The 16743-nt window shown below is 42.4% G+C and overlaps 1 protein-coding gene and 1 long non-coding RNA gene across 6 annotated transcripts in view; both read left to right on the forward strand.

Annotated features, from left to right (window-relative positions):
* The first annotated feature begins 1156 nt into the window (after window positions 1–1156).
* Window positions 1157–4020, forward strand: LOC147754702 (uncharacterized). 3 transcript variants are annotated; one of them, XR_015330450.1, is made up of 3 exons: window positions 1157–2317; window positions 2669–2982; window positions 3131–4020. It is a non-coding gene; the product is annotated as an uncharacterized LOC147754702 (long non-coding RNA). The 3 variants fall into 3 exon arrangements; XR_015330451.1 differs by having other exon boundaries at window positions 1157–2244; XR_015330448.1 differs by having other exon boundaries at window positions 1157–2982.
* A 4677-nt stretch (window positions 4021–8697) lies between these two features.
* Window positions 8698–16743, forward strand: part of LOC111253451 (uncharacterized) — a 129366-nt gene continuing 121320 nt past the window's right edge. For all 3 annotated transcript variants that reach the window (XM_022812824.2, XM_022812825.2, XM_022812826.2), the window contains exon 1: window positions 8698–11078. In XM_022812824.2, the coding sequence (XP_022668559.1) occupies window positions 11015–11078 (64 nt within the window). In that variant the 5' untranslated portion in view covers window positions 8698–11014. The remainder of the gene's footprint in view (window positions 11079–16743) is intronic.

Below are 16743 nucleotides of genomic sequence, written 5' to 3' on the forward strand. Positions count from 1 at the left end.
ATCAATATTCTGGAGATACCTCATTATAGTATCTCATAGTATGTAGAAGTATTTTCATGCGAAAGTAAACACTGAACACAGTTTGTTCATGTTGCAATCCGAGCTATCGTTTGTAGATTTTTAACACTGAACCATAATTGTCGCCTCTTTAACGGCCGGTAACTTATTTCATTGTTATAAATATTCAATTAGAGAAATATAGCGAATGGAGACCAGCAACGATAATTAAAAGGTGTGCAAAGTTGGATCTAACTTGAAACAATGGATCCAGTTTAACAATTGAACGCACAACAGCCAAGTTACGTATCAGCTGCCACCGTACACTCCAACGGGCTAAGGCTAACACTTAGCGAACTTTCGTTTATACCTATACGTACTACATACAGGGGTGGGAGGAACATATATAAGCTCAGACCTTTTGTTATGAGTTGTTTTTAAAACCATACCTATACCGATACAAAAGATCACTAGAGGTATCATTGCTGAATGTTGCATTCATTTATAACTGACATTCACTGCCGCTACAGCCTCGGTTCGTAAACCGTAATTTTCAAAATATTCCTTTTGATTCCTCCATTGATCCGCAGAAGCGATATTGGTGATTATCAGCTTGTCGCTCAGCACGTTACATATGAAAAATTTCAACGAAATTAAGTTTTAATTGGCCAAAGGTTTCAAGGCACAAGTGTTCAAAATCCAAGAAATTCAAGGAATGCACGAAGTTGCAATCAGCGTTGATCGGCACCCTCGGTGAAATTTTGACTTTAAACTCTATAGAGGACGCTCCGATTTGTCTGGTATAGATCGTCTACGGCTATTTCAGAGGCTGCCGAAAACTAATAAAACCATAGGACGCCGATTTTTAGTAGAAAAAGAAAAACTTACAGATAAGTTCATCTACGGTCGAAATATTGGACAATAACTAAGTTGCTCAAATTTCGAGAACGACGCACCGCTTTTTGCCACGATAAAAAATCGCTTTTTTGGCGCCAAAATAGCGAATGAATGCATTCCCGCAATGACAAATAGTCAGTTAAAGTTTGGCCAAATTTGCATGTTCCAGTTTGTTTTTATAAATGTATATGTGTGTTGAAATTTTTGTGTTTTAGCCGGCCTTCGGCCTACAGTGCATCATAGTGAAACTCGTAAGGTCTGTAGTTGCGCCATCTTCGTAAATGTCCTTTCGGCGTCGCTGGCATATAGTAGCATGTTTTTTCGAGCGGAATATCTCTCTTCCTCCTGAATTAATCCTTTGCAAATGGAGTAGACAAAGTCCCGTCAGTCAGCAGTATTTGCCTCGATGAAGGACTTTTACCCGTTCAGCTAAACCAACCTATTTGCCGTTCATCTAATTGTATCTCATTATCACAACGGGCCGAAAAAGATGATCAAAATTTACTGAAGAAGCACGCCGTAGTTTGACTGACTTTGCCGTATATCGTTGCGCCGCACAACTTGGCAGCCCCTTTACGAATACTACGCAGTTTTTTCTGCGATAATTTCCTCATTGCTGAGATGCCCGTTTATACCGTTACCATACAGTACGAACAAAGTATGTACGCAGTGATGACGACGACAGAGTCGAAATGGCTGGCGCGCATTATTGGATCGTGCCGATTTACATTCCTATTAATCCGTTTCTGTCATACGAGTAGCTTTGTCTATATATATAAAAAGCATTTTCGGCGATTCGAATTCCTAGCAAACTAGTTCAATTGCAGCTGGTGTTATATACTCTCATTTCTGGCATGATATAAAGTTGTGGGTAGTTGGTGACTAGCCGTGACCAGCATGGCAAGCCACAGCATTGCTGAATACGAGTTTATGTAGCGGTACTAATATGAGATACCGTGGGACCACGGTAGTCCTGCTGAATATTTGTGTTTCTCTATTGCACTTTATATGATGGCAATACGAACACGTGTGGATAGCCTTTGGCGGAAAGAGGACGCGTCTGCGTTAATGTGATGCATCATTGGCCTTTTGGCCGTTGTTTTTGTCGTCACTGTGAGGATTTACGACTGAAGACAACGGCCATTAGGTCATATAGATCTAGAAGTGTGTACAGGCCCACGTGCACGTATTCCTTTAATAAATCAAGAGGAATACTTTAGCTGTGTTTACTTATCTGATAAAAAACAAAAAAAAAGCTTCATCTTTCGGTTCTGCACAGACTGTGAGGACACTTTAAATTAGAAAAGATAGCAGCCGGATGTTTGAATGCAGCGGGACTAGTGCTTATTGGTACGTCTAAGAGGAACACTCGCACGCCGCACGCCACGTTTGAATACTTTTTCATAGTTCGCATGCTTCTCAAGTAAGATCTACACCCCTTTATAACTAGGTATGGCGTTCGTTTAGTCGGCAATGGTGGTTGGATCTGTGTGTCATGTGTCGGTATCACCAGCCAGATCATCTAGTAAAAACCCCAACGAAGTGCGATAATCTGGCATTACAACCCACGATGGTCAGATATCGGTCAGGGCTCCAACCACTTGTGTCACTCAATTCATACGGTCCTCGCTACGACTGAACAAGATTCAACAAAATTCTCTGAAACTGAATAGATACAGTATTCTGTCTGTTTTCAATTGGGATAGATCTTTTCGTACATGAGATTAATGTGCCTATGTAGATGCTACTATTGAAAAACTGGGCTCAATTGCAGGCGTAGACACCCACCACTGGATTTGTCGGTATGAGAAGTGCCAACCGACAGACGCCCTGGTGAGCTGAGGGCCGGTGCCGTTCCTATCAGCAAAATAGCATGGAACGGTGTTTTCGAAGCATAGATGTCACAGATAGAAATGGCACGTGAAGCCCACTGTGTAGTACATTACGGAGAGTAATACCCCGGCTAGGAAAGACAAACCATTAGCGGAACTCGGTCGTCACGGAAATACAAGCGACATAGCAGTACGAGAAGCGAGATAAAGATATTCATATACCATATTAAGCAGGAAAAATGCCGTCTTCAATATGGTTGGTGGCAATCAATGGAGCTAACCATTAATATTACTTATATATTTCAGAAGCGATTTCTATGTAGAGATATGTTTATCATTCATCCACCTACCCAAACATTGAAATATTTATCAAAATAAGACATCGTTTATGTATTATGTTACAGATTCGAGATATATAAGTTTGCAAGTAAGATTGCATCCTGATCAGGATGAATCAGGATGAACGGACATATTGGAGCCTCGATCTATAGAACAAATTGATCGAGATGTGTTTACCGTTTGCGTGAACGAGTATCAGTGGTAAAATTGTCGCTTAAAGATAGTACTGGACTTGATTTAGCTACGAGACGTCTCCGACTGTAGTGATAGGAAAATTTTGCGAGAACTTGCTTGGGGCAATATGGATTCTGATGAGAAGACCGATATTTGTCGAAAAATTAATCTTTCAAATTAAAATCAATTTTAGTTAAGCTTTCTACTGGAACATTTGATACGGATGTATGACACACAGCTCCAGTCACCATTACCGACTAGGAAAACATTTATATTTCAGTTATAAGAGAATGTAAATCTTACCTTAAAAATACGCAAACTACAAAAGAAAAAGCTCGATTTGGAATTAAAATGCGGTACGGGGCGTGCAAGCATGCTTTTTAGCACGGATCCAAGTATTCTGCCTCATTCAAGTATCGGCTGTTATCTCCTTTAGCTTGCTTAACGTCGTTCCAAACTGGACCAATGAGGAAATGCTTGAAAAAGTTGGACTTTTCATTAGATCCGTGAACACGGCTAAAATATTCTATATGCCTTATTAGGGAAGTACATGCACATCTGTCCATACAAACTTTTTGATGAAAAGAAGAAATCTATGTGGCCTAATGGCCGTTGTCTTCAGTTGTAAATGCTGTGCGCGATTTCACAGTGTCGACGAAGACAACGGCCAAAGGCCCAATGATGCATTACAGTCACGCAGAAGCGTCCGCTCGCTCTCTATTTAATGGCTATTTACACTTGTTCGTATCTGTTACAAAATAGATAAAAGTTGGTTCTTACAGACACGACGTTTTTATTTAGAGCAGTTGTTCTAAGCTAGCTAGAAACTAAGCCATAGAAAATGCCGAAAGACATGTTTTTTTCTTACTAAAAGTGGCGAATTACCGGGTCGGCTCCTCGTGACTTCGTCCATAATCGACTACGGCTAGATTGATCTTTTGCAATTGAATGCAGCTCTAAATCATTTAATCGACTTGGTCAAAAAGGGCCCGTATTTCTCGTGTAATTCGTAAGCTATGGAATATCGTTTAGAGGTTCTCGTCGATGTCATTGTCTTCGACGTACGGTGCATCGTTATTTCTCGGGAGTCCATGTGTTTGTTCAGAGCAGATCACAGGCATTTTATTACAAGCCCCAAAATAAGTTCGCGTTTGGTTTTATCGCAACTGGCATCGTCGTGTAATTCTAGCAGCGGGGTGCGGTGCCGCTAGATGGGGTTATTCACTCGACCTTTAGAGCCATGTTAAGGCTTCTACGGGTGGTCCCCAACAACTGACTCTTTTAGTAGGTCCACCTTAGCTTACTGGCGGGGCAGTTGCTTCTTGATTTATTGTTTAAAAAGACGTAAATCCGCATGGTTATCTAAAACGACTCTTGAAGAAGCTAAAATTTCGTGTCCGTCTTCCGAAATACTTTCTATGACAGTACTGTGAAAAGCTCAACGTGTAAGAGTTATATTTCTTATTGAAATGGTTTGTCCATTATTAGATGCAGTACCTTCTCATTAGCCTTCTAAGATGGCCTGCTTGAGATAGGCTACACATGAACATGATTCCTGAATAGATATGTGTAAACTTGGTATTTCGCAGCATCGAACAGACTTTGGCACTCTTGACTATTGTCATTGGTAGGCAACACGAGCTGTCGTACTTCCTTCTTCCAACTATATTTCAATGTTATTTATATATAATACACATGTAATCATATGAATGTTGCAGCTTAACGTTCGTTTCTAGCATTAAACACTATTTCAGACGGCTGGCCCCAATACAACACGGTATCTACGGCCGGTTTCGAAGCTAGACGACGTACGTCAAGGCTCTACCGGCAAGCACGTGATTACTGGACCATCACGAGGACTGAGATGTGCCTATACAAAATGCATATAGCTGTTCTGTTTGTGTCTATTTTGTACACCCTGAAATCGTGTATGTTAGACAATCGCACACACACGCACGCACGCACATACACACATTCAGAGCCATATCGGCGCTCCGCACATTCAGCGTACGGAACTGCGGCACACCTCGTGAGTACTGAATGCAGATTTTAAACAGGCTTACCCTGTCAGGACCTGTTGGTCCTGGTGGCCTCTTCGACCGTTAACAGGCAATGAAGACGCCACAAAAAACTACCGAACTTGAATAAAAGCAAGACGGGCAATAAAAAAAGCAGTGCTGAACAGCGAAGGAAGTAGGACGAATGAGAAGACACCAAACGTGGGGGCGTACCGTTTGCTGCTGCTGTTATTGGACTCCAGCATGTCACTCACGGTCTCCACTACTACTGTTGCCGTTGCTGCTATAGTGACCCGCTTCAGCGCTTCGAACGGAATCACGGAACGGAGCAGTAGTGAGACAGCGTAACGCTTATCAACCTATATTTTGTTTCATCGTTCATCGTGTTTTACTCTTTTCCCCGATGATGCTAATGTAAATACAAAATAGCATTTCTATATGCGTATATCTTACGATTTTTTTAGTTACCTGGCTGCACCCTGGTTTCTGCTATTGTTCTTACAATATTAACATACGTTTGGTTTTCATGGTAAGAGCACTAAGCTTAATTTGCGTTCAGTGGCGTCGCTGTCATCGTATGTAAGCTCGTCCCAAAACGCTAACGAAAAGCCAATACATACCGACTATATTCTTCTGTGAGAACAAACATTATAGAAACTTCGATGACATGAGCATGCACGCTCATCTATACATGGACAAAGGCAGAAGATTCGTTACTAAGCTAGGCTGAACTCTATCTATCTATCTGTTAACATTTTAGTGATGATTTATCTAAGACCAAATAAACTGATAATTAACTTATTAGCTTGACCTTACTGATAAACATCTTACGTAGACGTAATACGCCACCTTGTTTTATTTCATATACGATTATGTTCCTGCAGACAACTACTATATGCTCGTAGGAAAGCCATGTGAGGTTCGTTCTTCCGGCTCAAGTGGGGGCTGACGAAATGCCATTTGTATCAAAATAGCTTTTTACGCTAACAACGATAAACTAATTAAGGCTGCTCCCAATACTGAATCATATTATGGTATCTAGCATAATTGATACACGTCAGCTATTTTAATTGAATGTAGGTAGGAACAACCTGCAAAAAAAAGACACAGCTTACTTTGCTCTTTTTTTTTTTTAGAACTTGTGCCTTACTAGACATTTTTCTCTCAAACGGGAGCCAAAAAGTGGCCGTAAGTTGAGTGGATAACGCTTCTCCACTACCGCTTGCCAACGCCACAGCTTATCCGACTCGCGTACAAACGACAACTCTTTAAACGAGCCTATCGCCGAGCCTAATTGTAGGATAGGTCCTAAATTATATCCGGCCCACATTATGTAACTTTTACTACCTGTGTTATTCATTCAGCAAACGTACAATCAGCAAAGCGTTCTTTCACTCCCATAGAATTGAAAAGTCTTCAGAATACTTACCGTTTCGTGCATAGTGCCTTGCATTGGCATAATTAGCTATAAAAATCATAATATTCTTAGCTGATCGTATTTACTTGTTTCAATTTAATTTGACCGATTTCCTGTTGAATCAACCCAAATTTTACACTACTCGAAGAGGTCAAATTTATGAGCTTCTTTTCTGTCGACTTTAGCTCTGCCTACTTCAATTTTAAGGTCCTTTTCCTCATCATTGGTCCTTCCTCGTTTATCGTCGCCTTCTTCTTCAACTGAACTCTTCTTGATCGCATTCAGTGTTTTTTCACGCTGTTTCTACTTTGAGTTTGTTTAGATTTACTTACTCTAAGTTGGTCGACCAACAACTGTGCTGACCATACATTATTATATTAGCAAATCTTTTTTCTCTGACTTTTTTTTTTAGGCAAGGACACCTTTTATGTGCCAACTGCCACTATTATGTAGAAGCAAAAGCTCCGTACTTATACCCAAACACACAAACGGTACGGATTTAATCGACGACCACAGTTCTGCGTTCGAGCGGGTCAAGCCTTCTACAGGACTGTTTACCACAACGTGCCGTATCCGCTTATTGCATATGGTTTTAATATGAAATACTTCTGAAAATTTCAATAAGATTCAGAATGGATCGGTAGTGTGGCTCTTTATTCGTTGCTTCTTGTACATTTCCTGTCAAAGAGGTTTCCACTATACCAAAATATGCATATATATTATTACCGTATGCCGGACCACTCTGTATGCTTCCACCGGATGTAGTTTACGTCACATGCTAATCAGCTGATCATACCGATAAAGGTAGGACGCGACAGTTACTTTCTGACGCCACCACTGAGAAGGGCGTTGGCAATGATATGCTGGGCTGGATCTTTGCTAATTGTCAATTTAAGTTGTTTGTGCCTATTGCTTAACGCTGAAAAAAGGGGGCGACACTTTCAATGTTAGCTTAAATTATACAAGCGTTGGACGTTTGAACTGATGACGACTGCAGGACCCCAGTTACGGTTGCTGGTCGAAGTGGTGGCGGCTAAAAGTAGAGACTTACAGCTGGTGGTCTCCTTCTGCTATGCGCGATGCCAACGGGATAGTTTGGTGACGACGACCGATGACTTCTGAACACTTCTTACGTTCTTTTGGCGCCATCTTCGCTGCTGGCTGCCATGCGGCGTCGGATGGGCATCACTGGTTCGACCAGTTGGTCAGACAAAGCGGCTCGCCAATCGAAGTTTTTCGTCCTAGCAGCAGACGTATTGCCGCCGCGGGACGGATGACCGAACCGTGTATTTATCGCACACGGCCACAGCCTGGCTGATTGATAGACCGACTGCAGTTGGAAGCTGCCCCTTGCCTGCCTCCGTATTATCAGACTACTTGGCTTGTTTGCCTGCTTGCCTTCTAGGTCGCTCGCGTGAGTACGCTCTAGGAAGACGCACTCGTCTTTTTATTTTCTGCTCATGTCTGCGCTTTTCCTTGCTTCTAAACAAAGACGGAGTAAGTCGGCTACTAGACGAACAAATGAGCGATATCGTTGTGCCCTGAACAAGTCCAGATTGGAAGAACGAATCTAGGATCTTCTAGCTAATCATATGACGGTGCATCGTATCGATACCGCATTGTGAAATCTGATCAGTGTTTGTGCATGTAAGCCTGAATAAATCTAACTATTTCATATGCTTGGTATGTGTACATGTGCGCGTGAGTGCGTGCGTGCGTGCGTGCGTGCGTGCGTTCGTCCGTCCGTCCGTCCGTCGGACGTATGTGGTGCGATTGATGCTCGGTCGACACCGGGAACAAGAGCTTTCCGTAGCACTATAGTGTGGCATTGTCGTGTCGTGCGCGATCTACCGTGCGCTGCGGCTGTTGCCGTTGTAATGCTCCAGGCGATGGTGTTGGTGTTGCAGAAGTACCTTGTGCTTCTGCTTCGGCAAGAGCAAAAAAAGCCACTTCACTATGTGCGTGCCCTCACCCTTGGCGAACGGGAGGCCGGTGAGGGAAGAGAAGGCAACATCGAGACAGAAGAAGATTGGAGAAGACCGGCCAATGCCAGCGAGCAACGCTACGGTCATAGGGACACCGGTGCCCGTGGCTTCAATCCGAACCGGTACAACTCACGTTGTTGCGAATGAATACTGTAGCGGACTAGTCGGACACCTACGAACGGGGTTGTAGCCGTCTGCGCTGACCGCTTCGCCAGACAAATACAACGGATGGTAGCCAGTTTCAGTTGTGCTCGATAGCCTATCGAATCTGTTAACCACAACTACTACAATGAGATACTTACCTTCGTTTCTTATTTTGCTACACGTAAATTGTACCACAGCTTGTTCAGGACCGTCGTAGCTCGAAAACATGGGCGATGTAGTCCTTAGAATTTCTGCGCTTGTCAACTTCGTCTTAAGATCATCTCAACATAGGATTCAGCTGCCATGGAACCAAAGCACAAGTAAAAAGTAAACGTCCAATAGATGAAGGATTCCAATATCCTGTTGTGTTTGTTGTTGGAAGTAACATACATTCAAGTACAACTAAGTTTGTGTTTGTGAGTCGCAAGCATTTATCAACTTGAGTTCGTATAGTCATTCGGCAGTACATACTCGCCTGCTGCTAGGCAAAAGAGTAACTTTGATGCCGCTATCATTGTATTGCTACTGAAAGCGTTAGTAATATTAGTAGTAGAACTATCTGAGCGGCTGTGCAACTACGGTCGTAGGATCCTCGGAATTATACAGCCGTCAGGTCACTCGCAGGCCGATTGAATCGGATGGATTACCTTTGCCCTATCGTCGTTGCCTGTCAAGTCTGTTCAATTCTACCATACTCTCTAGTGGTTCAATCTGTATCTTGCGTTGTGCGGCCGACTATGATATAAGCTCTCGTTTCATATAGCCGTGTACTATAGTCATGCAACAGCCGATCGAGAGTAGTTGGTCATACACAATCGTAATGCCGTGCCCATCGTAGCTGAGTTGCTACCACCCTGCCACTATTACAACTGCAGTAGCTGCCATAGTGGTCAAGCGGCGGAGGTAACAATGGAAGTCGTATGGCGGTCGTTTTCGTAGTACGAGCGTGAGCTATCCGTGTCCCCACTGTCGTCGTCATTCGGTTCCCCCGAACAACTAAAAGGCCATCTGCGGTTTACGCTGATTGCTGCGATTCGTGTGCTGTGTGCCCCTAGAAGACAACAACAGCAGCAGCAGCAGCGGGAATGCTAGTCTCTCCTCAAGGCAAGTCGAGACAATCACCGAACGCCGCTTCTGTTACCGCTGCTGTTTCTGTCACTAGCGTAGTGGTCAGCTGCGGGTTAGCAACAACTGCCGCTTCTGGAAAGTGGAGTCCGCAGTAGTGGCAGTGAGGAGCTAGTGGCAACGAAGTGCGTCCATCATCAACCGCCATGCGACGCTTTCGTAGCAGCGGCGTCGAAGTAAGTGTGTGACAGTATCTAACAGGTAGATGTGTAGTGGTTCGGCAGACGGACAACAACAGCAACAGTAGGAGCACATTAGGCTACATTTACCGCATTTGTCCGTCGCTGGCCACTTGGTCGATTTGTCCGTTCAGTCGAAGTGACAGTTTGCGTCGTTGCAGCCAGAGCAACAGGTGGCGCTGTTGTTGTTGTTGTTGTTGTTCGTTTAAACATCGATGTCGCTGTCGTCGTCGTCGTCGTCGTCGTCATCATTCAATAGCATCAGCGAGACCACAGTTGATTTTCATTACAATCATCATCATTGTCATCGTCAGCACGAAAGGCAGCCGTGAGTTTTTTTTTGCCAGAGGAGGTCTTTCATTGTAACTGCAAAACACCAGACCTCATCCAGCTGCCAGAAGCAAATCTAGAAGAGGTTTGTGTGTTTCTAATCATAATGTGTATACGCCCATCCTGCAGTGATGATGATATGCGGTGAAAGATGAAGACATGAAAAGCTCGAGAATGACAACCTAGAAAAAATATAGACCACTCGCCAACTGTCAACAGTCTCTTCAGCAAGAGTCACGCAGTATTGCTGGCATGCAAACAGTGCTCATATAGATTTATGAAAAGGAGAGGGCTAGCTGATTTGTGGTATACATGTAATTTCGTGTCGTGGAGGAATACTACATGCTAAACGCTTGGGAACCCCTCGGGAATTTTGGGGAGTTCTGTGAAACATTTGAAAATTTGAAAAAATTAAAAATTCTCCTGGGACTTAAGGCAACATTAGGTGCATTGGTATGCGCCACAGAGCGCAAGCGTGTTAACTTTTCACGTACCAGATAACATAGTGAATATAGGTGACGCATTGATTGACTTTTGTTGGCAGGCCCTACGGGGGCTGCCTTTAAAAACCCGCGCGATGGGAAAATCGGGCATGAGACCCGCCCCGGGCCTCTTCACACACATCCCATGTACATCAATGGGTAAGTTAGTCAGAGTAATAATAATAATTGCATTCCCACAATGCAACAGAGAACATTTATTTATAGTGGAAGTTCACCGGACCGTGAATCCTTTCGCGTAAGATCCTTGTTCCGCAAGATACCAAATTGCCAAAAAAAAAAATACTACTGACTAAGTATATTATGCATCGCTGATCAAAGTTAATAACTTATAAGGAATATATTTTTTGTGTGTTATTGTTTTTGTTATTTTATAAGCCTCTCATAAAAGCTCTATACAAATAAAAGGCATACATTTGGAAAGTAGAGTTGAGAATTACGGAATACGTTCGATCCAACCCAACGGGAATCTCGCTTTCCGGACCGTCTGACCAGAAGTTAGGCCAAGGATCAGGCCTGCATTAGGTTACGTCTAAATGATCGGTTAAGCCGAAAGAGTGTTTGTTGCAAATTAATTTCCTGTTAATAAGCCTTTTGTCAAACAAACATTGATTTGGCTTTACACCTTTACCTTCTTTATTCGGCAACCTATAGTGTTAGTTTAATGGCAGTTGTTTCCTTCAGGCTCACAAGAAGCTGCTATTTATAGTAGCAGCCTAACCGTTGGCCCTGTGAGTTAGCTCCTACGTTCGTTAAGTAGTTAGTATCCGTTCATGCTGACATTTTTGCACGGCGATGGGCAATACTGTATTTCATTGGGAAGTTTTGTCACTGGTGCACAAGGCCATCCTTATTTCTTTGTCTAGATAACAGAAATTTGCCCTTATTTTGGACTCCAGGTATCTATTTCTTTTAAGGATATATTTTTGCGTCTCAGTCTAAAACAGATTGATGTTAATAATTACTATCTCAGCAATATAGAAAATATCCTTGCTTCGCTTTGTGCCGAACCGGATACGCCCTTAAATAAACTTATGATTTATTCATAAAAAATATAACAACTTTGACCTACTATAAGTGGACCTTTTCGGTATTTGGAGGATACAATGTTGCAAAAAAGGCCATTCTAGTATGTTCAGTGTGCGATACGATACAGGGTGTGTGTAGCATAATCCGGTATTCATTGTTTGGAAATGAATTATTTTTACTGCGACGAGGAATAAGCCTTTGCGGAACGTCTTGTGGCCAAGACGCCTTGCCTTCAACAGTCACATGTCAACTAGCCATTGACTAATTGACTGACCAATGAGAAACGGGTGAGTACATAATCTGTGCCAAAACAAGGCATAACTTATGGGTTTTTGTCTAAGGGTCCAAAGCGAGTGATGGTCGATTATGGTCTCATGTTCTTCTCTATGAGTGGGAAAGAAAAGAGCAAGATTACATAATCGAATAGGCTTCTCTATTCTTTTTTCTGTTAAAATTTAATTAAACGCCCACGAGGCTGCGAGACGAGATTCTGCTCCGTGATTTCCAAGAAAAGGACAAGATAAACGATGTCACCAGTTCTAGCTAGCAGGGCGATGTTCTCGCAGAAGTTAGAAGTTTTGCGTTTTATGTATCGCTTCGTAAAGGAGCAGCTTCGAAGTAATGACTGATATTAATGATGAAAAACACACCATATAAAAAAAATTATGCTTCCATTCAGTACTTCATTCTTGAGGCGGTTCAGTTAAAAACACCTTAGATCCCAAATACATTTGGAATATATTCTATTCTACTCTGGATGACACCTTAGAAATCAATTTGCATTAAAGCCCACTTTAATTAGACGCTAATTAACGACAGGTTGAAATTTATCTGACGTCGGCGCGTTCCCGTCAGGTATTCGTTTATGAAATTTTAAAAAGGCTAATGATATCGATTGAACGGCTCGCATAGTAAGGACTGAGCTTACGCAGGAAAACCTTTCCTTGGGCTGGTACGAGTAACGATCAAGTGGTGCGTACATCAACGTCACTCGACTGACCTATTCGAGAGCAGATAGTGTATAGCTCAAGCTTGAAGCTAGCCAAACAATGATAGGTTTCTCGTCTTATTATTTCAAACATCTTGCAATTTTTGGATTTTTTCTTCCGTCCGGTTTTACTGCTTTAGAGGGTCCGTCATTCCCTGCGCAAAACAAATCGTCTGTAAGTAATAACGAAATCAGGTCACGAAATTTCCTAAGTTCCAACACATATATGTACCTATTCATTCGGCTCGATCCATTCAATTTACAAAATTGCTGAAAATCAAAAAATAGTATATTTTCTATAACTGAAAGAGCTATATCATCTACGACAGATATATGATAGAATGCGCAAAAAGATATATATAACAGAGTATAGGCCGAATTGGATATTGCTACCCGGTGGTACTAAAATGATCCAGACCCGGTTGATTTACCAATATAAGGATGGAGGAAAAAACAGGTGAACCTCTGGAACTCGTGAATTAAATTATTTGGAGAGAACTATAACTATCGTTTGTTTAGCTGGCTAGTTGAAGTTATGATTTAGTGGACGCCAAAAAAAACGCCCACTTCTTCTCAACGCCGTGCGAAAACAAGCTGCAGGTTGTAACGTCCCGCCACCCATAAGAGGCAACGACATGTACAATTCAATTTAATCGATATAGTAGCTAGCGTACGCCCCCCGCCCCAGACGATCGGGTGAAGCCAATAGACTAAAAGATCGAATGAACTCAAAGGACAAAACTTTTCAGACAAACCCATCTCGCATACTTCGGTAGAGACGCAAAACGGTAGACGCAAAACGTAAAATTCAGTTGCTGTGCGAACAAAAAGAATAACGCACGTACATATGCCGTGCGCTTCAGCAGATGTTACGTGAAGTCTTTTAGCACTCATTTAACTTCTCGGTGAACAAATCGCGTAACTTGGAAGTAAAACTTCCTGTTGGTTTACGTTAACCGGACAATACTCGTCAGGACTTACTCTATTCTAAGTGCCTTTGCTGTTTTAGTGCGCAAGGTGCTTTGTGCTATCACGCTAGCGGCTTTGCGATAGAGTCTAGTAAGCGAAAACGGGTGCGACATACTCATAATGGCCTAGTGTTTTTCTAGGCCACTTACAGCTATACCAACATTTATGCATCCAGATGTGTCTGCCTGAATTTAGCCACAACGATTTAAATCTGATTCGACAAATTGTTACATTCAATAGCAAACAAGTTTTTTTTTTTTTTGGGACACCAGTTGAGACACTAATTCGCCTGCCTATGTGACAGTATACGCATCCGGTTTTCTACCTGGATTGACGCATCCCTTCGTTTGACAGGTAGGTCAGCCTGTAATATATATATAGGCAATGTTCTGATTAAAAACGGATAATTTATTTTTCGGAGCACGGCAGAAAAGGAAATAAATGTTGTATTTGAAGTAGTGAACTCCTATCGGCATGTATCTGAATTAATTAATATGTTTTAGCAGCAAAGTGTATCTATCATTGTTATCAGCCGAATTAACATTAAAGACACTTTTTCGAAAGGCGAAGGAATCGCTCCCCATGCTAAAAGACTATCTTTTCGCATGAGGAGCGATTTATGAGCCTGTCTGTTGGCTGATTTCTACGTGCGCGTTTGCCCTATCTGTGCCAGGCTACTCGGCACGCTCGCAGACAAATCGACAACGCTGCGCGTGCGCTTCGTGCGACTCGAGAAGGGATCTGAATTTGTTCTCTCTTAACGGTGACGCTCCTTCAATATACCTTTAGAATTAACCTCTCATTTACCGAGAGGCTTATTTGTGTCTATTAGCTGGCCTTCGTTTTGGTCCATTTACTATAACATCTTTCTTCTCCGGTTCGAAAAACGTTTTTGAGGTTCAAAGATCTTCCAGTTAGATTTGCACCTGGATGAAAATGAGGACAAAAAGGGTCATTTGCATGTTTGATCTAGCGCACTTTCAACGATGACTTCAGTTGATCGAGGCTGTTAGTAAAAAAAGCTAAATAAACTAAACGCCAATGGCGGTGGCATTACTCTTTATTAAGCGTCGTATTGTAGTTAGGTACGGCCACACGAGCCATAGAACTGTACCCTGAACGTACAGCCCCGCGAAGTTCGTCTTTCATAACCAAAAAGAGCAGTCGTGTTTGGCAAGTGGTTCGCGCAGTTTCAGGTCGTGTCTGTTACCCAATACACACCCCATATTACATACCCCATCAGTAATTGAGCGCTTCATTGTGTTTCTAGCCATATATATTTCGATAGGGAGACAGGCCTTATCGAACCTATCGTCTCTGCATGGCAATATGTTTTGTCGTAGGAGCTAATATATTTGGGCTTCATCGTTTCATGGCCTATTTTTTGTGTTCTATTGCATCTAAATCTATAAAAACATAGCGTCTTTTTGTTGGCTTTCATATTACGCGCATATAGATAGTGCTCCGGAGACGCATGAATGATGCTATCCTACATGTTATGACTAGAGGCCTGTGCTCTTAACACTATCAATTTTTCACTTTAAATTAGAAAGCGATGCCATGAATAGATTGTTCCCTGTTCAGTATAGGTGAGGAACAGATCTTCAGCCAAATTTCATACGTTTAACTATTTCCAGTTGCCGCTGCCACAAGTGGCGCAACGGTTAATCACGCTGGACCTGATCCGTAACGGCCGGCTTCGTTTATAAATATTCCATTGTCTTCAGGCCGCTGTATTAGAAAACATTATTTGCATCGGAACCGTGGCCTGCCGCCATGTCTACGAATCCATTCGGACGGACGCGTGCATGCGTTGTCAAATAACAAGTTGGTTGTTCGACGGAGTCTTCCTGTGAGGGTGAACTCAAGCCAACTGACATGCGTGACTTACAACAAAGTTGTTTTTTCTTCCGTCGTACTTTTCATATCCGAGCCGCAGTATTTTTGCGTTCGGCTTGCGGTGACCAAATAACGAAGCTAAGAGCTCAGCTACTTTTATGGGCATATAAAATATTGAAGGTTTCCATTTACTAAATGTGTGCAGACAAGCCGTGACGTCCTAAACGGCAAAACAGAAGACGTCAACCCCTCTCTTTGTGACTCGCTATGCAATTTTCCATCTTCTTCTTAAAGCAAAGCCAGGGACGGATTGACGGATCTAACAATCGTCCATCCAGCCAAGAATCTTCTTCTGACAAATAAATACTGCTGCATCTGCAAACGGGAACACATTGTTTAGACACACCTCAAAGTAGCGTTTAAATATTTCCAATGTTTTTTTTCTGTTAAAGGCTGTACGGATTATGTACGCCAGCGTCAAGTTCTGTTTCACTCGCAGCGGTATGCACCGGGTACTACTACTATTTCTATTTATCATCTCACCTATTTCTGAAGGCTCAACGCTGTCCGGAGGCATCGTTCTGGAACGTGCAGATTTCTATTCAAGGTCATGTGCTAACAGTTGGTCGTCATTCTGCCTTATTCAATATGTGTAGAAATAGATGCCGCGCTCTTGCTGTCCAGTAAGCTGGCTGCTTTTTTTTAATTTTGTATTAATTGTTTTTGGCCATTGGCTGGATTACGCAACTGGTCGGTAATTACAAAATAAATTTGATTCTCTCTATCGAATCTAATCGATCAAAGCTCCGTCTCAGGGCGCTGTATCTCTCGAAATTATTATCATTATATAAGTAGAATAGTTAGATAAACAAGCATCAAGTGCTAATTGTTTGTCATGAGGAATCAGATGTATCCATCTTTGCCGGTTGCTCTGTTGAGATTCACCGCTCCACCGTGCTGACATCTCGATTCGTTCGCAAA

This window comes from Varroa destructor, unplaced genomic scaffold (genome assembly GCF_002443255.2).
Source record: "Varroa destructor unplaced genomic scaffold, Vdes_3.0 BEIS01000006.1, whole genome shotgun sequence".
Taxonomy (NCBI): Eukaryota; Metazoa; Arthropoda; class Arachnida; order Mesostigmata; family Varroidae; genus Varroa; species Varroa destructor.